Raw genomic sequence first — 20754 nt, forward strand, 5'->3', positions numbered from 1 at the left:
GAAAGAGGAAGTCCTTTGCATTTTTGAACAATCTCCTTTCCAACGTCCTCTAGTTCAAGAGGGCAACCGGCCTCACCAAATGTTTTTTTGCAAAATAGGTCCCAACTTTTATCTTCATCTAGAAAACTCAACTCAAACAACAAGAAGTCGAAGTGAGCTCCGATATACAAAATGTAATTTAATGAATATATACAAAGTGAACTCCGGCGGCAGCCAAAATCTCTACTTTGTATGGATGGATCTGGGTAGGAGAACTATTCATCAATTAAGAATAGCAAAATTAAAATTTAAAAAAAAAAGAAAAAAAACAAAACAAGAGAAATGGACTATTCAGTCAAAGTCTTATCGGCATGTTCAGCGAAACCATCCTGCAAGTGGCAGATGAGCTGTCTAACCTAACCCATCATGAATTATCAAAACAAATTATCTTTTCTCGTAGTTATAATTTTCTTTACCGTATTAGAAAAATGGTTTTTTTACTACGATCATTAACCGTAGCCTATGCATTTGCTACGAATTTACCCCGTAGCATATACGGGCGTGACAAAAGTTTTGCTACGGTAAATGGCCGTACCAAATATTTTTTTGCTACGGTAAATTCTAGTATTTACTACAACTTTAAAATTGTTCCGTAGTAAAAAATATATTTTATTACGGTTTTTCACCGTAGCAAACAAATTTGTACTTTTGTAGTAATAAGTAAGTTTTCTACTAGTGGTTGTCGGAATAAAGCGTAGCCACTGGTGGAATACTCTTGTCGAGTTCTATCTTTTGGTGGTAATTTCGTATGATTTAGATATCTAGAACTATTTATCTTATTATTTTATTGTGTTCGTATATTTGGAATCTTATTTTACCCTTTTAGGTTTAATTTTGATAAGAATAAACCATCGGCTAACTATATAAAATTTAAATTTCACAATTTTATTGTGTAAAATTAGATGAAGTGCTCTGTTGCATTAACACAAGTTCGATAATATGTAGGTTATCTAATATGAAAGTTTAAATATCTTGTAATTGAAAAAAAAGACTTAGAACAAACGAGGATTAAACGAATACAAGGAAATGATGGTGGATTATAAATTTGAAGGGTATTTATGATATTTTATATAAATTCGATAGTTATTTGAGATAATTTGGAAGTGGAAATAACACCACTCTTTTCAAACGGCTTAATCGCACTTTGCACCCCTGAAATGTGGCATTTTGGCACATTGCACCCTTTAAAAAATTAATAGCATTTTGCATTTTCGAAACACAAGAAATCATTTATAATGCAGCCTAAATTGAATATTTAGACTTAACGAGGAAAATTTCATTTTTATTGATTTTTTATTTTCGAAATGCAAAATAACAAATTAAATTATTATTTATTCCAACCCAACATAATTTGAATCATACAAAATGAGAAGAGAAAAAAAAAAAAAAAAAGCATAACGAATTATTTTTTGTAAGTAGTGAAAATATTTGATAAAATCTTTGAAACAAAGTTTAGTTTTCAAATACTTGATACCTAAATAACTGAAGGATATTTTATGTACAATATTTTTTTGTGAATTTTTTTTTTTTTAATATGTTGACGAGATGTATTTTTATTTCTGCACTTCGTAGTTTCGAAAGGATTGATGAATAAAAAAAATTGATTTCACATTTGGCATCCTAAAAAATACCACTAAAAATATGAAATTATTTTCATTTGCTTTAAGAATTCATTTGAGTGCATTATGCATGATTCATTGTATTTCGATGATGCAAAGTGCTATTTATTTTTTTCGAGGGTGCAATGTGCTAAAACGCTATATTTCCATGGCGCAAAGTGCGATTAAGGCCTTTTTCAAAACTCTGTTTTTCGTAGAGCTTCCTCGAAGACTCTGTTTTACGAAATCCAAAAACACTTGATGCATTAATACATTTCCTGAAAAATATTTTGTGGGCTAGGGCTTTCAAATCTCGCGTCTCGAGGGCTCAAACTCAGTGCAAGCCTGCTGCCCCCTCTTCCGGTGGCGCCGCCTCGCCGGTCCTCCGATCACCATACGACTCCAAAACAGAGTATTTTTGTCCTTTTTTTGTTTATTTTTTTTTTGGTTTTGTTGCGTCTGCCCGAATAGCATCAAATATTTAATAAAGAACAAAACGAGAATGTACTATTCATCAAAAAAATTAAGTCAAAGGAGCTGTCGTAGTTTAAAACCTAACCCATGAATTAACAAAACAAATTAGCTGTCAAGTTGAAGGAAAGTTGTTCTAAATACAAATATTAAATTCTAAAAATGCAGACAATTTGTCGAAGCTGAATGTATTATATTTCCGGAAATTTACAATATTCATCCCTCAACTCTGCACGATTTCACATTTGATCCCTCATGTTTCAATAATTTAATGTTTTTGGTCATTTCTGTCAATTTACCGTTAGTCTGTTAGTTAAGACATTGATGGACACACGCTTGATTCCGTTAGTTGTAACGGAAGTGTTGAATTTTTGAAACACGAGGGACCAAATGTAAAATTGGTGAAAACGTGAGGGCCCGAAAATTGTATTTTTCCCATTATATTTCATAGTAGTTAACGAAAGTCTTCTAATTGAGATTTTGTCAAAACAAATAGTCTACACATCTCATAATATTCCTCATACATTTTCCATACTTGAAGCAAATACTAGAAATGGCAGCTTATGCAGCTCTAGTTTCTCTTACGAATATCATGGATCAGATTCATGATCATCCTCGTCTTCCAATTTCTCTTGACCGTATCCAGTCCGAATCTCTTCTCGAAAAAGTCGGTTTCTTGCTAGATTTCATTGAAACCGATTCGCATGGAGTTATAACCGAAGAAGCACAAGTTTTGGAGAGACAAATTGCATCTGTAGCCTATGCGGCTGAAGATGTAATTGAATCTCATATAGCCTACCAAATTCGAGCTCGTTCGATGTTCTTGCTCGACCTCGGGAAGGTTAGAGAAGACATGGATTCCATCAATAAAAAGATTACGGAGTTTAAAGATGCTCCACGTTATCTTAAGAGTCTCATGGAAATGGATCAAATTTATGAGTATCCTCGTTTTTTGTTGTCCCTTGACAAGAAACAGGCCGAATCTATCATTGAAAAGATCAATTTGATGATAGATGATTCAGACAATGATACCGAGGGAGGTATAAGCAAACGAGTAGAAGTTTTGGAGACACAAATTGCATCTGCAGCATATGTAGCTGAAAATATAATCGAATCTCACGTAGTTGACCAAATTCACGCTCATTTGACTTTCTTTCTCGATCTCGTGACCGTAATAGAAGACATGGATTCCATCAAGAAAAAGGTTATGGAGTTTAAAGAGGAGAGTCGATCCAAAGATCTAAAGCCCACATACTCGATGCCTACTTCTACATCAAGACCTATTACCACCGCCAAGAATACTATGGTTGGATTTGATAAACAGTTGATTCAACTATTGGACTGGCTCACGGGACAGCCATCTAATCGGCGAATCATTCCAGTAGTTGGCATGGGCGGTATTGGTAAGACTACGCTCGCAAAACATACTTATGAACGTTCGCTTATTACACAACATTTCGACGTTTGTGCTTGGGCTACAATATCTCAAACATACAATGCCAAAAAGATTCTTACGCAACTTCTTTCTTGGCAAAGTAAATCTGATAATAATGAAATTGATAGAGAAACGGAGGATGAAATAGGAAGAGGGTTATACCAGCAATTATGGGGTCGGAGATATTTGATTGTAGTTGATGACATATGGAGCATCGAAGCTTGGGATAATATACAACGTTTCTTGCCAGATAACAACAATGGAAGTCGAATTATTATAACTACAAGGATATCAAATTTGTGTGTTCACTTTGACTCTCCCCATCTTGAGTTGACATTTTTGGATGAAGATCAGAGTTGGAAACTTTTTTGTGAAGCGGCATTTGGTCAAGAAGGTAACGTTCCTGAACTAGAGGATATCGGAAAGGAGATTGCTAAAAAATGCAAAGGGCTCCCCCTTTCGATTGTTGTGATTGGTGGACTCCTTCGAAGATCCAATAGAACACGAGAATATTGGAAAGGTATTGCTAAAGATTTAATCTCGATTCTAAATTCAGGAGAGGACGATGATTGCTTGAATATATTATCTTTGAGTTATACTCATTTGCCTGTCCATCTTAAACCATGTCTTCTTTACATGGGATTTTTTGTAGAAGACACGGAGACTCATGTCAACGAAGTGATCAAACTTTGGGTTGCTGAGGGATTTATAAAACTGAATGCAATCCAAAGTTTGGAAGAGACCGCACGAGGTTACTTAAATGATCTCGTTGACAGGAATCTCATTTTAAGACTTAGGTTGGGATCGAATGGAAAAATCAGAAGTTTTAAGATCCACGATCTTATGAGAGACTTATGTCTGAAGTTAGCTCAAAAAGAGAAGTTTGTCTATATGTTGAAAGACGTTCCACGAGACATAGATAGGGCGCGTCGCATTATATTTACTGAAGAAAACTTGGAAGAGGGGTATTACTCTCGAGTCCTTCCTACTTTGCAATCAGCATCACTTGCTCGTACTTTGTTCATAATCGCAGTTGGTCCATTGATGTTTAAACACAGATTGTTGAGAGTACTTAATGTGCTTGACCAATCTATGGAAAAGGAAATCGACTTACCCAAAGATATTTTTGATCAAGTTAACTTGCGGTTTCTTTCTTATGGCGGGTACCCAGGATCAATGGTGAATGATGATCTTCCTTCGTCAATATCTTTACTTTGGAGTTTGCAAACACTAAGTATTCAGGGGGGACTCTTTGCTCCGTCTCAAATTTGGAAGTTGCGACAACTTAGGCATTTGAATATTGTTTCTCTAGACCTTTCGGATCCTTCTCCGGGTGGCCAACAAGACGACTTTGTTTTGCGAAATCTACAGACACTTGGGACTGTAGTAGACTTCGCACTCACCGATGAGGTATGTAAGAGAATCCCCAACATCAGGAAACTGAGCATGTGGTTTTTTGATCGTGAGAAAAGCTCAAATGACTATTGTCTCTACAATCTTTGCTATTTACTTAAACTTGAATCGTTTACCTGCTCAACGCGTTATCTTGATAATTTGTTGCACAACATCATATTCCCGAATTCGCTCAAGAAGTTGTCTTTGGAAAATTGTGGGCTCCATTGGGATGATTTGACAATGATTGGTTCGTTGCCCTATCTTGAAGTTTTGAAGTTGAAACGGGGTTCGGTTAAAGGACGCGAGTGGAATCCAGTCGAGGGGGAATTCCTACGTTTGAAATTCTTGTTGATATACAAATGTGGTATCGTTTATTGGAATGCGGATAGCTCCCATTTTCCGGTCTTGGAGAGCCTTGTTCTTGTAGGATTGGTCGATTTGGATGAGATCCCTTCAGATATTGGAGAAATAACAACGCTTGGAGTCATTAGTTTGTACGGCTGCAGTGAGTCCGCAACCCTTTCTGCAATGAAAATAGCAGAGGAGCAAGAGTGTAATGATAACGAGGGACTTCAAATTCGATTCGAGTTCAAGAATAAGTCACAAGTAGAGAGCTTCCGGGAAAATTTGGAACAATTAGAGGGATTCACAGGCAACAATATTCAAGTCAAGATGAAGTTTTCCAGGAGAAGTACGAACCAACAATGAATCACTATTTTCGTGTAACGTGGTTGATGAATATGGGCCTATTTTGTACTTTCATGAGGTAATTTTTTTTTAATTTATTATCATTATTTGGCTAAATAGCACTTAAACCCCCTGTCGTTACGAACTTTTGCAGATGACCATCTTGTACTCGTATGCACGCGCCGTTAATTTTCACGGAAAAACTAACGGACGATGTTCCTATCAACCACAAGAGGGTTATGTGTTGATACGAGGGGTTTATCAGCAAAAACTTGTAACAACAGGGGTTTAAGTGCTATTTACCCTTATTATATTTTTTGAATTTTTTGCATGTACTGGATCTTTTGTGTTTGTTTTTTTATTCAGTTGGATAGTCAGGAGATCATGTATATTTTGTCTGCAATAATTGATCTTTCGTTGATTGTATAGTTGGACTTGTAATAAAAGAACATGTAATTTTACAATTGAACGTGCCAGCAAAATAACAAACACACACATCTATACATAAGAAAAATAAAAAATATGCCTTAAATTCTTGTCAAGAAGTTTCAGTAACTCCAAATGTAAAAAATGTTCTTGAAATGGTTGGTTTCTTTTCAATTTCAAGATTTAACAAAGCAGAAGAACTTCCATTTTCGAAGCCCTGAAAATTGAGGGATCCCGTTGAGATTCATGGAAGTTGCCTGTAAAATAATCGAAAAATGGGATTAATTTGAATTGATGATCGAATCATGCAATCAATTATCGAATCAACATAATCCCAAGAAAATTAGAGTACTAATTCATTGTTGCTCCAAAGACTTGGCCTGGAAACTAGGAAAACATTGCATTGACTTGAAAATTGTTTACTGTGGACCTTTCTCCACCTGATTGTGCCACCTCTTCCCAGAAGCTATCTACTTGTTCCTTTCTCTCGAAGTCAACTCGAACTCGAAGTCCCTCATTCCCAACATTCTCTTGTTCCTCCGCGATTTTGAAAGCCGAAACAGCTAAAGATTCGCTGCAGCAATTCACATGAACAAATCCAAGCGTTGGTATTTCTCCGATATCTAAAGGGATCTCCTCCAGTTTCTCCATTCCTTTAAGAACAAGTTTCTCCAAAACCGGAAAATTTGAGCTGTCCGCATTTCAATAAACCAGATCACTATAGTGTATTAAGAGGAATTTCAGGCGAAGAAATTCCCCCTCAATAGGATTCCACACGGCTCCTCTAACCGAATCATATTTCAGTTTCAAAACTTCAAGATTCTGTAACGAACCAATCAATGTTAAATCTTCCCAATTAACTCTGCAAAATATTAAAGACAACTTCTTGATCGAACTCGGAAATGTCAGTTTCTGCAACAAATTATTCGATATCGAATACGAGCACGTAAGTGATTCGAGTTTACACAACAGAGAAAGATTGTGGAGACAGTAGTGAATTGTGGGTCCCTCGATATGGAACATTATGTTCAATTTCTTGACATTCGGGATTCTCTTACAAACCTCCTCGCTCCAGGTGAAGTTCATTACAGTCTTGAGCGTCTGTAGATTTCGCAAAATGGGCCCACTTGACGGAGGATCGGGAAGGTATAGCCGATAGATATCCATGTGCCTAAGTTGTCGCATCTCCCAAATTTCAGATGGTGCGAAAATATTCCCTTCGATAATTAGTGTTTGCATATTCCAAAGTAGAGAAATCGATGAAGGAAGTTCACCGTAAATATTTAATTGTGTATTGTAGCCGAGATACCGCAGGTTAACTTGATCGAAAATACATTTCGACAAATATATTTTCTTGGATAAGGAGTTGTCGTAGACATTAAGCACCCTTAACAATTTATTGTTAGACGGCAATGGACCCATATCTTTTCGTATTACCAACGTACGGCCGATTGCAAACCAGATAAGCTTCGAGAGTGATACTCCTCTTCCATAATTCTTTCATTAAATACAATGTGACGCTCCCTTTCTATGTCTCGCGGAGTAGTGTCTTTCATCACACGGATAAACTTGTCTTTCTGAGTTACCTTTAGACACAAGTCTCGCAAAAGATCGTGGATCTTACAAAGTCTAATTCTCACGTTAGATCCCAATTTATATTCCGAAACGAGATTCATGTCAATGAGATCGTTCAAGTAACCTCGTGCCACTTCTTCCAAGTCTTGGAATTTATTTGGTTTTATAAATCCTTCTACTACCCAAAGTTTGATTAGTCGTGAGACACGAATCTCGTGGTCTTCTGGAAAAATTACCATATAAAGAAAACATGGTTTTAGATGGGCGGGCAAATGGGTGTAACTCAAAGATAGTATATTCAAGCAATCTTCGTCCTTTCCCGAATTCAACATTGAGATTATTTTTTTTCCAACACTTTCCCAATATTCTCGCGTTCTGTTGGATCTTCCGAGAAGTCCACCGATCATAACAATCGAAAGGGGAAGTCCTTTGCATTTTCTAACAATCTCCTTTCCGATATCCTCTAGTTCAAGAGGGCAAACTTCTCGACCAAATGCCTTTTCACAAAATAGTTTCCAACTTTTATCCTCATCTAGAAAACTCAACTCAAAGCATGGAGAGTCGAAGTAAATAGCCACGTTTGATATCCTTGTAGTCACAACAATTCGACTTCCATTGTTGTTGTCTGGAAAGAAACGACTTACTTCCTCCCAAGCTTCGACACTCCAAATATCATCAATTACAATCAAATATCTCCGACCCCATAGTATTTTGTGTAACTTTTGTCCTAATAATTGCTCATCAATTTCACCATTGATTTCACTACTTATTAGCCTTGAAAGAAGTTGAACAAAAAGTTCTCTCACATTGTATTCTTGAGATATAGTAACCCAAGTACGAATATCGAAACGGTGGACAATAAGTGAATGCTCGTAAGCATTTTTGGCGAGAGTAGTCTTACCAATGCCGCCCATGCCTACAATTGGAATGACTTGCCGGTCACATCGTTGACCGGTGAGCTTGTCCAAAAGTCGAAGCAACTGCTCGTCAAATCCGACCATAGTATTCTTCTCCGGTGTCGATGTAGTAGTCACCGCCGAACACGTGGGCTGCGTATAATGATCGTCTTTCAATCCTTGATCGAATCAATTTCTTCGAATACCATTTGGAGATCGAGCAATGAAATCGAAGCGGAGTGGATTTGGTCGACTACATGAGATTCGATTACGTCTTCAGCGTCATGAAATGCAGACGCAGTTTGGATCTCCAAAAGTTCTGCTTCTTTGCTTATAACTCCATGAGAGTAATCGGTCTGCATGAAATGTAGGAAGAATCCAATCTTGTGGCTGACAGATTCGATCTGGTTATTGTGGAAAGAAATCGAAAAGAGAGGATGATTTTGGATCTGTTCGATGATAGTTGTGAGAGAGAGTGCAGCTGCATAAGCTACCATTACTTAATTTTGGTACTCCCACTAAAAGATGGAGTAGAAGACTGAGTGTGAGTCAGGGGATAAGAGTTAATATTACTAGGACAAAATGCATTTCGCCCCCTAGAAAATTTTAATTTTTGCACTGTACTCCCTATAAATTAATAAAATAGACTCTCCCCCTTCAAAATTTTGTTGTAGTTGTACTTTGCCCTAAATCACAATTTCCGGCATATTTTTCATCGGGATTCCATTTATCCGTCTATGTCAAGGTCATTTGAGTCATTTTATTATCCCATCCAAATCTTAATATCCTTATTTACAACTCATTTCACTAATTTCAAAAAAAACAAATCAGGGTTGTTTTGTATCCCAAAATGAATTGTTCCTTCTGAGGTCTCAAAATTGTGAGAATTCTCAATTTCTTCCTCAGTTAGCAGCTGTTACGGTGATTCGTCCCTCAAATGACACAAATGCCCTTCAATTGGACAAATTCATGTCAATTCCGATGAAAAAATACGTCGACAATTGTAATTTTAGGGCAAAGTGCAACTGCAATAAAATTTTAAAAGGGAATAATCTATTTTTTTCAATTTGTAAGTGGAAAAGTGCAAAGTTTGAAAATTTCTAGAGGACGAAGTGCATTTTGTCCTTATTACTACAACTGATTGGAGCATTATTTTCTTTCCAAATTCTAAAATTTTTTATTTTCGATTTTTTTTTTGCTCGAAGTTGGAATTTATATGAGATTTTAATTTAAATATGCAAAAATAATTCCCAAAGATCCGATTTTTTTTCTTTTCCAAAAGTGACATTTTGATATAAATATTATTATGTGTTTACATTTTAGGTGCCTAAAAATTTGAAAATTTTCGAATTCGGCCGATTTCAATTTGGAAAGTTTCCAATTATGGAACAAGTTTTTCATTTCAATTTCCAATTTCGGATTTGTTCGAACGGAATTGTAATTAGTTTTTGACTTCAGAAATAAATTCTCAAATGCGCGCCCTTAATTCCCCTCCTTAAATCCTCATACTTCCATACAAAATCTTTTTTTCTCATCTACCCCATTCATTTGATTTCGCCCGTAAGAGGAAAAAATACAGAATTCATCCCTCAAGTTGGCACCAATTTCACATTTGGTTCATCATGTTCAAGAAAACACATGTAGTCCCTCAAGTTTAAAAAGTTCAACACTTTTAGTCATTTCCGTCAATTTTTCGTTAGCACTGATAGAATCAAGCGTGTGCAAGTGACTTCCTTAATAGACGAACATCGAACTAACGGTGAATCGACGGAAATGACCAAAAGTGTTGAATTATTAAAACATGAGGGAGCATATGTGTTTATTGTTAACATAGGGAACCAAATGTGAAATCGGTGCAAACTTGAGGGGTGAAATATGTAATTTTCCGCCCATAATATCAGTTAGTAGCAACTAACTAATTATGGTGAATTCCAAATGCTGCCACAAAAATCACAAATACTGAAATACATATATACATACATACGCAAAGAACTAATAATTACTGTTAACTTTACACAAGTTTCAATCATATATTTACATAATAAAAGACAATAATAAAAATGGGGAAAATTACAATCCCTTAAATTTGCACTGATTTCACATTTGGTCCCATATGTTCACAAAAAAATATTTAGCCCTTTATATTTAAAAAAATCAACACTTTTGGTCCTTTCAAGTTTCAGCCAATTTTCCGTTAGTACCTAACTGAATTAAGCATGTATTCATCACTATCTCACCTGACGAACTAGCGATAAATCGACGAAAATGACCAAAAGTATTAAATTGTTGAAACATAAAAGACCAAATGTATTTTTTTATGAACATGGGGCCAAATGTGAAATTTGTGCAAACTTAAGGGATGCAAACTGGAAGTTTCCCAATAATAAAATGTCTAGATTTTCTACAAATTTTGTTTTCCTTCACAACTTTCAACTATTACTTCCTATCAAGAATTATAATCAACTCCAAGTGTAGTAATATTCTTGAAATGGTTTCTTTTCTATTTCAAGATTTGAAAGAGCAGAAGAACTTTCACTTTGATGGGAACACACACTCACCATTTCTCTCTCTTGATTCATCTTCTCCCCATAACTCGTCATCAAAGCCCGGAAAATCGAGGGATCCTGGAACCTGAAATCCATTCCTGGAAACTGTCCCCTGGAAAATGCGTCGCCTGGAAAATAGTCTACCGGATTCGAAGCGAACGGAAAAACAGGGTTGCTACTCAAACTCCCCTGGAATTTTACAGGATCGACAATGGAACTGGAGAAGCAGGGCACGTTGCCTGGAAAACGATCCGTAAATTGTGTAGTTGTTGAAGTAACCATTTCGTTTCCCGAAGTATCCATTCTTGTTAGCCCCGAAATATGTACTTTTTTACCCCCACAAGTCTTGTGAAATACCCTGCTTATCACCCAGTCATTCTGCACGAGAAAAATTAATTAGGCCCTCGTTTCAATTCCAAGATCATAAAATTAAATTGATCCAGTAGATTAGAATAAGTGCTCATTTTTCGCATAGTTCCAGGTCGGCCCGAAAAGTCGTTGGACTAAATTATTTAATTAATCATATAGATTATTTTAACCTTTGATGAATTTGTGACTTTTTGGAGAGAGAATTTGCCTTCCAATCTGTACTCATGGTTGACCCAATTGGATTTTTCACCTTTTGGAGCTCTACCTTTGTAGAAAACTAGGGTTTTCTTCATCCCGACGATGTTTTTTCCCCGGAAAATCGCTCTGTCTTTTCCGGTTGCTTTCCAATACCCTGCGGCCGTCGCCCTGTTTGTTCGCAGCCCGTTCGGGTATTTCTTGTCCCTAACGCAGAAAAAGTACCACTCTTTTTCCCCTTGTTTTGCTTTCCCTTCATCATTAAACACAAAAAAAAAAAAAAAAAAAAAAAAAAAAAAAAGATAATGAAAAAATTGGATCTTGAAAGTGAAGAAATTAAATATTTGAGCAAATTACTTACAAGGCAATTCCCATGGCTCAACTTTGTTCATGTCAACATCTCCAATGGGTGCAGAAGAGAAATTACAATCAAGAACCTTCTTCAATAAATAATGAGTTATCAGTTCTTCGTCGGTCGGGTGGAATCGGAATCCCGGCGGAAGTGTGATATGTTCATCCATGAATTTCGAAACCAATCACTATTTTCTTTTGATAAAAAAAAATCTGAGTTTTCAAGAAAGTTGTGATCTATGACTTTATGAACTATGAAATAAAAGTGTATGAATGGAAGTAGGAGAAAAACTAAATGAAGATGAGAAACAAAATGGGAACTATGAAGAAAAATTGGGAATGGTATTTGAAAAGGAAAAAATTGCATGTTTTGGGTAAAAGGCCAATAAATACTTGGTTTTTTTGGGGGTGAAAGAAACGTGATACATAAGCTATTGTGGGAGTAGTTACTTGACCAAGTAAGTGCATATATCATTTTCATAAGGATTAGTTTTTGTTGTAAATTCACATTAAAGTCAACTTCAAGACTTGGAAGAAGTTGTAAGTCATTCCCTTATTGGAGTTGTTTGTATAGATGTAAACATCAAGTCTACATACAATATGTGGTAATGGATCAACCATCAAATAATCTAACCATAGTTACCGACTGGAAATAATTGTTTTTTTTCCGCCAGAAACTTAGGACCCGTTTGGCTAAACTTATTTTAAACAGCTGATAAGTTGTTTTGCGAGTTGGTAAGCTGTTACGTCTTATTTTTAGAATTAATTTTTGAAATGTTTGGATAATGATGTTAAAGCTAGTTTTACACGCTATTTAAATAAAAATGTGAGGTAGATGTATTTTTTTAAAAGATCTTATTTACACTCGAGCAGCTTATGTTTTGAATTGTACAAAATTATCAAACACTTTGGAATAGCTTATAAGCTCTTAAACTTCTTATAAGATATTTTTAACATCTTATAAGCTTAATCAAACAACCTCTTGGCTAAGCTTATTTTAAACAGCTGATAAACTCTTATGTCTGATAAGATGTTTTTAGAGCTGATAAGCTGTTACATCTTATTTTTATGATTAATTTTTAGAGTGTTTGGATAATTAGCTTATTTCCTATTTTTACTCATTATAAGATCTTAAATAAAAATGTGGGGTGAACGGTAGTTATTTAAAAAGATCTTATTTGGTCTCCAACAGCTTATTTAAAAAAAAAATTAAGATCTTTTTTTTTTAAATTTACCAAACACTTTGGAAGAGCTTATAAGCTCTAAAACATCTTATAAGCTCCTTTTAACATCTTATAAGCTTAGCCAAACACCCGTTGAACACTTTCGGTCCGTCATATTCACTAGATGACTAAAAGATAACACCATAAACTTCGTATTTAGAAACATATTTAGTTGACGCTATTTAAGAATTGTTAGCAACTAACTTCAAATTCATTTGAATTGCATGTGACAGCATTTTGGATGAAATTAGGGCAAAAATACTCATCCCCGCCCATATACTACGCCGTTTTGTAATATATTTGGCTCAATATTTTTATTTTCTCTATTGTCAGTTTCTTCAAAAAGCTACGCTATTGATTCTTCTATTGGACCTTCAATATACTTCAACATGTGAAGTTTAGAGTTTATTTTGCCATCCTCAGGGACTAAAAATATTGTAAATCGGCTATGTTTGGTAAGCTTTTGGGCTTCTATTTCCATTATATTTTGGAGAAGATGTTTTGGGAGAAGAATTTTAAAATAAAATAAAGTTTGTTTGTGTATTTAGTAGAGACAATTTGTATGGTAGCAAGTCAAATCATGTCTAAAATGTGTTGGAAAAATGTATTTTGAAAGAAGAATTTGAAGCATAAAGTGATTTTAGTTTGTATTTTAGTGAAGACAATTTTCACTCAAATCATGTTTATTATAGAGAGAAACATTTAAATTTTTTATTTGAAAAGTTTTTGAAAACATTTCAGGAAGATAATTTTATTTTGGGGAAATAATGAAAATAATTTGAAAACCTAAACAATCATAGCTTACTTGCGACTAAGTTTAAGTACGAAAAAATTAATTCCTCTCTTATTAATGCATGAATTGTACCTATTTTTGTAAATCACACTTGATAATTATGAAACTGATGCGGGATCACTCGAGATAGTTAATTCAAAGGTCGAACTGGATAATTGTTTAGGAATACGGGTTCGAATGCCACGGATTTTGCGTTGATCTAAGTGTACGATCCTTGTTCGTCTTTTCTGCGAAACTATGTAACACACTTTGTAACACTCCGACACTTAAGTCAAATAATGCCGCGTATTGATAAATATTCAATACTAAAAAGCGATTAAGTCAATAAGGGATCATGCACCTTAAAATGTTAATTATGCTGAAGATTAAATAGATGAAAGCTCACGAAATCCTCTTACTATTAAATCAATGTGGGATGGAATAAAAAAAAACTATTTAATTAAGGAATAAGCTACATAAGAAACCATATTGCATTGTAGATGCTACACGTCACAGAAGACAATTGGCATATATTATCGTCACAATCCATTGCTAATAGTGAGTAGAATGTCTCGCAACGGATGACCTAGTGGTTGGAGCATGTGTCAATTGACTCGGGCTCGAATTCCTTTGTCAACGGTCGTTAGGTGGAGCTTGTCACACATGGTTAGCCTAGTGTAGTTCACGTCTCTCGTATGATTTGCAAGCTATTATACGAAAGTGCATGTTTATCCAGTGAACCTATATGGTTGATTGCAGGTTCCTTCGTTACCAAAAAAAATAAAAAATAATAGTGAGTAGAATCAATATATACATTGCTCATAGTGAGTTGAACTAATATATATTCATTGCTAGCAAGGTCAAATCTATTGATGCAAATTATTTAACTCGTCGGACGAGAACTAGATGTCAACTCGTTTTTGTTCAAAAAGTTGGTTACGGGAATATATAGTTGAATTGGTTAAACTAACTTTTATTTAATTTTATTGTAAATATTGAAGATATTAATATTAAATAATATATTTTAACAACAGCTTAAACTTTTGGATAACATGGTCGTTTAATATGGTATCAGAGTCAGGTCAAATGAAAATGACGATACATTTTACTAACTTGTGAGAGTTTGGTTCCGACGAAAATTACGTGATGTTCGAGTAATCTCTACTCTAATTACCCGAATATTCTGAACGTGGTCTATGATTGTTTCATAAAACCAAACATTTGTACTTCAGATATTTCCCCAAAAAAAAAACATTTGTGATTAAACTTCGGACACGTGTTAGATTTTGCTACGTTAATCAAGTAATTGAATATAATTTCTGGCCAATTAAATACAGTTAATTCTAAGTAGTCAATGTTATAATTTTTCTATTTCTATTTGTTTATGGAGAACTAAGTAGCAGTTATCTTATTTACCAAACAAAATTCAGAACCAAAAGAAGTATAATCACTTGTCAAATGCTTATCCATTCATAAATACAAAAGTAAACCATGGTTACAGTTAATTAACCCAAGCGTTTACCAACTAATTGTGGATTAACCAATATAATAAATAGTAGGGTGGACACGTGGCACCAACAAATGACTATAGTATTCTGAAAAGGATGATTAAGATTAGAATAGTACTCCTTCGTTTCTTTTTAATTGACGTCTTACTAAGAAATAATATTTTATATTATGTGTCGTTTTATAATTTTAATGAAGAATATATTTATGTTGTCCAGTTTTATTCTAATACTAGTGGTACATTATTGAGGTGATAACGAAAAAATAAATAATTATTAAAGAGTTAAATAAATGTCACTGAGAAAAAGACTATTTCATAGATTTTTTTTAATTTGTGTACATTTAAAAATAATAATGCACTTGAGAAAAAGACAATTAATATTGTAAGCAAAATATTATTAATTAATTACTGCTAAATATAGGGATGTTAATGAAAATTTCATATTTAATACAAAAATTTTAATTATTTTCTTACTAGAATAATACAAATAATCCAAAACATCTTATGTAAACAAACATTGCCTAATTTGTGGGCTAATGAAAAATGAAAAATAAAAAATAAAAATAAATAAAAAAATGGCCCATGCAGGTCTCGAACCTGCGACCTTCGCGTTATTAGCACGACGCTCTAACCAACTGAGCTAATGGGCCTTTTGGTATATAAATTTACATAAACTATAAATGGACCATTCCTGACTATTTTGTAGCTTTACTGGTTTAAATTCTACATTTAAAACCTGATTATAATTTCTCTGTTCTGAATTTATATAAATCCTATGAAATATATTAAGAACTAACTTTTTAATACATAGATACATTTATGACAAATCAATGTAAATTTCATTAAAAAAAAAAATGATTCAATTACTAAGCTTCAAGGACAATACAGTCAATTGCACATTAAAAAAAAAAAAAAAAAGATCCCATATCCAATAAAACACAATTTTGTGTGTACAAATTCAAGGGTGGATACAAATGGTTGTCTTATCCATTTCCCTCTTACAACCAAACAAAAAATAAAATAAATAAAATAAAAAATAATTGCAAGAATCATGTTAATTAAAATAACAGCATTTGAACATTCATCTTTCCAACAATGGCTGAAACTATCACCACCTTCACACTTCTCAAGCCTTGCAGTATCAAATATAATTCCCCACGAGCAACAAAAGCCGAATTCGGTTCATTTTCAAGATCAGTAAGCATGTATAAATAATTAATTAAATAAATATATATATTTATTCAGATTATTTGATTTGATGATTTAACTAGTTTTTGTTTTCTGTATGAATTCTTGATTCAGCTGAGGCAAAATTCATGTTCAAGATTTAACAATGGCAGGCATCAGGTAAACGAACCAGTTTTAGTTCTATGATTATTTTCATACTTATTACACTGTATCATTGGACATATAGTTTTATTACATTTCTCAACTGTTAAATATTGGTAAAAAGAAATTGAATTATGGGCTCCAATTATAGTGAGATTCCTCGTCGAGTATCATCGACAAGGCTTCGTTTTTCGACGATATAATCAAGGTTTGTCGAATATTTGGCGTTTAAGTTTCAAACTCATGATGATTATCGGACCCGGATTTTAATAAGGCATATGTGAGATACATATTTAGTCCAAACTCAAATACAATGATTGTTTCGGAGTATATTACATTATATTCCGTAACGAGGTATAATTTATATAAGGAAATAAATGAAATTAAAATATTTGTGCCAGAGTCGGGAAATCCTGGTTCCGCCCCTCGGCTCCATTTGTCTTAATACTTGAAATAGTGTACTTTTAGAGCGTGTGTTTTAAATTACTTCTTGGTATATAGCCAAAGATAAAGTATATGATCAATTCATCCATTCATTCATTCAAATCCCTTCAGATATACTTAACCATTCTTTCTTTTTTTTAATATATATACTTAACCATTCTTGATTCATCCTAGCTTAAGTTTATTTTTAGGTAACTTTTAGTAAATATTTACTTATGTTTTTTTTTTTTTATACTTATTATGAATACCTCTAAAAACAATCTGGCGCATTATTTCGAAAAACAAAAGTCGTCCCCTTATAAAATGCATGGGTCCGCCTCCGTTCATGCCGCGCTGATTTCTTATTATAATTAATAGATTGAAGATCGGAAAAATCGAAGGGTGTCGGGAGTAAGAGTCGAGGCGCTACCGGATTTGCAGTTGATGGCAGTTATGGTTGAACACTTGGATGGACAAAGAGATATCATAACCCACAAGTCAATTTGGCACCTTAGTGATCAAGCTATGAAGAATGTTTGTGAGTCAATCTTGATTTTTGTATATTAATTTTCTATACAGTAGAACCTCGATAAATTAATATTCAATAAATTAACAACCTCGCTTAAATAATAATTTCTTTCAGTCCCGAGTTGGTAAAAATGTATTAAATTATTAACTCGATAATTTAGTATTTCGCTAAATTAATAGATTTTTCCTAGTCCCGACTGTACTAATTTATAAAGATTTAACTGTACTACACCCGGTGAATGTAACATCGGGTTACCGTTGATCTGCACACCAATGTGAGTATGCAGTGGCGGAACATAAGAAATTAAGAGGGACAGCGAGGGTTGTGGACCCCCAAGATTTAAAAAAAAAATTAGTAATTTGAGTAATATTTTAAAAATATAGGTTTTGGCCCCCAATCTTTTGTAAATATGAGTTTTGACCCTCCAGTTTTTTAATTTTACTCTTTTCTTTCAAGTAAATTTATATAATTTTTCATATTTGCCATTACAATATAAAATATTATTTTTAAAATCATACCATTTACATAAAATATTACTTATTTTTGCTTCCTTTTTAATGAATTACTCTAAAAGAAATCCGGAGCGATATCATTTATGTTTGTGTGCTTATGAAATGGTATAGATCTACCCGGTGTATTAATCCATCGATCAATATGTAAATATTTGTGACAATGTTTTTTTTTTCCTTTTAGACACGTTTTACGTAATGTTCACCTGTTGGGGATGCTGTTTCTTTGGCTCCACAAAGGTAATATACATTATTTTATTATATATGTGGGAATTTATTTATTTTTTTCTTTTTCTTTTTTTAATTATTATTTGAGTTCATTAGTAATATTTTGGTGTTTTATGGAATTATTAGGATCCATTCTATGATTCAGAAACATACAGAAAAGATGGAGGAGATGGCACTGGGCATTGGATATATGAGAAGGTATATAATGAAATGTTTTTTGTAAGCTTATATTATGAAATTTTCTGTTAATTATTTTAGTAAAAAGTATTTAAGATGGTAAAATAAGATCATTGAACTTATCAGCTATTAATTATAAAAATAATTACGATAAAATTAATGTAGCTCCTTTTCTCTAGAAAAAGTAAATAAAATAACTTCTAACATAAATATATAGAGGGTAAATTACGACTACCCTGCGAGATAGAGTCAAATTACGAAATAACTCTCATGTTTGGGTAATTACAATCGCCCATCAACTATAAATCTTCTTAAACGTCTATCCTTATGATGTCCATTCAACAGAATCTTCTAGATTATGTGGAATGCTCTCTAGTTTGTATTCGTTTGGTGCAAAGATGCAGTTTTTGATGTACCACAATTTAATATTTACAAGCTAAGAGACGCATCTTATGATCATCTTGTTTCAAAATGTGGAGCTCGAATGGGGTAAAACGGGTACAAACTGAAGAATATTCCACATTATTTAGAAGACTCCACTAAATTTAAAACCGCAAGTGTGAGTGAACCTGTAACAAGATTCATAGTTGATGGGTGATTGTAATTAACCAAACATGAGAGATTTTTTCGTATTTTAACCTTACCTCAGGGGTTGTTGTAATTTACCATATATAATACATATATAGTAAATTAAAAATGAAAGTTGGGAATTTTTAAGAGAGGGAATTAAATGAAAAATAATAACAGCAAGAAGACATAGAGGAATCAGCAAGAGCAGAGCTGTGGAGAGAGGAGTTGATTGAAGAGATTGAACAAAAGGTTGGGAGCCTAAGAGAGTTGGAAGAAGCTGGCAAGAAGGAAGATCAGTTTGTTAGCTGATTTTTTATTATTTTAATTTCTTTTTATTTTTAATTTCATCTTTTTTTACTATATAAACTTTGTTTATAAAAATATAATATTGTTACACGTTCAAATTTGTAAAATTCCATCTCCATTGGAAATAATTTCAATGACAATAACAAAGAGGGATGGATCTAGAGTAGCCACTCCGTAAGGGGCCGATTTTTGCGATTTTTTTGGAAATAAAACATGTAAAGCGAATAGAGAACGGGAAAAAAAAAAAGATGAAGCAAAATCGGCGGGCAAAACACATATTTATACAATATTATGCAAAAAACAAATACTTAGAAATAAGCTAATAGTAACTCATTTTCATAATAACAAGGTATTTTGGCTAAACTTATTTTAAACATCTGATAAATTCTTACATATGATAATCGGCTTTACGAGCTGATAATTGGTTAAGTCTTTTTAAAATATTTTTTAAACATTTTAGAAAATAAGCTTATAAGTTGTTTTTATTGATTTTTTATAAGATTTCAAATAAAAAGATGTAGTATAGGTATTTCTTTAGAAATTTTATAAGCTCTTTAACAATTTATTATTTGAATTTTTAATTTTTTTAAATAGAACACCTTATACTTTGAAGAGCTTATAAGCTCTTAAGCATCATATAAGCCCAATTTATAAGCAACTTTCAAACTCCACATTCCAACTTCTTGTTTGTAGCTTATAAGTTCTTAAGCATTTTGATTATGCTAAGTAGAAAATTACTCAAAAGTTATTTATTTGACTTATTATACTAGCACATTCTGCATTTGTTGAACCTGATAAAGTGAAATAATTATTTCATCACGGTTCAAAATAAAACTATGTTGTTTTTTTGTTATCAATAAATTATTTACTCTTGTAATTCATATCTATTTAAGGTACACATTTAAGTAGTCCATTTTACTCTGATTCACAATGAATAATATTTCAATATTTGGGTATTTTGACTTGAAAAGACAAGTAAATTGCTTAAAAAAAAGCCATGTGCAATGCACATGTTATGAAATCCGACCAACATTGCCTGAAAACAGGTTAGATACGGCAATGTGCCGTAACAAATCGACTTAGGGTGGGCATCGTGCAAGTGTTTTTTTTTTTTTTTTTGTTCATGTGACAAAATGCAAAACAGACAAAAGTTCACGAGGCAAAATGTTATTCACCCAAAATAAAATATGCAAAAATT

At 33.4% G+C, this 20754-nt stretch overlaps 3 protein-coding genes, 1 non-coding gene and 1 pseudogene across 4 annotated transcripts; 2 read left to right on the forward strand and 3 right to left on the reverse strand.

Annotated features, from left to right (window-relative positions):
* The first annotated feature begins 1830 nt into the window (after positions 1-1830).
* LOC105972478 (putative late blight resistance protein homolog R1A-3) lies at positions 1831-5740 on the forward strand. Its single transcript, XM_012997440.2, has one exon. It carries the CDS (start codon positions 2662-2664, stop codon positions 5644-5646), a length of 2985 nt encoding a protein of 994 aa, XP_012852894.2. The 5' UTR covers positions 1831-2661; the 3' UTR covers positions 5647-5740.
* Positions 5741-6380: 640 nt separating this feature from the next.
* On the reverse strand, positions 6381-9031 carry LOC105972506 (putative late blight resistance protein homolog R1B-16; annotated as a pseudogene).
* Positions 9032-10479: 1448 nt separating this feature from the next.
* On the reverse strand, positions 10480-12431 carry LOC105972537 (NAC domain-containing protein 100). The gene is made up of 3 exons (XM_012997497.2): positions 11994-12431; positions 11608-11885; positions 10480-11446 (listed from the first exon to the last, which is right to left on the reverse strand). The coding sequence occupies exons 1-3, from the start codon at positions 12151-12153 to the stop codon at positions 10982-10984; spliced, it is 903 nt and encodes a 300-aa protein (XP_012852951.2). The 5' UTR covers positions 12154-12431; the 3' UTR covers positions 10480-10981.
* Positions 12432-16061: 3630 nt separating this feature from the next.
* Positions 16062-16135, reverse strand: TRNAI-AAU (transfer RNA isoleucine (anticodon AAU)). The gene has a single exon. It is a non-coding gene; the product is annotated as a tRNA-Ile (tRNA).
* A 315-nt stretch (positions 16136-16450) lies between these two features.
* On the forward strand, positions 16451-19703 carry PNSB4 (NDH dependent flow 6). Its single transcript, XM_012997553.2, has 6 exons — positions 16451-16682; positions 16788-16832; positions 17616-17775; positions 18460-18515; positions 18630-18701; positions 19428-19703. The coding sequence occupies exons 1-6, from the start codon at positions 16581-16583 to the stop codon at positions 19557-19559; spliced, it is 567 nt and encodes a 188-aa protein (XP_012853007.2). The 5' UTR covers positions 16451-16580; the 3' UTR covers positions 19560-19703.
* The last annotated feature ends 1051 nt before the right edge of the window (positions 19704-20754 follow it).

This window comes from Erythranthe guttata, chromosome 4 (assembly GCF_056151865.1).
Source record: "Erythranthe guttata isolate IM_541 chromosome 4, IM_541, whole genome shotgun sequence".
Taxonomy (NCBI): domain Eukaryota; kingdom Viridiplantae; phylum Streptophyta; class Magnoliopsida; order Lamiales; family Phrymaceae; genus Erythranthe; species Erythranthe guttata.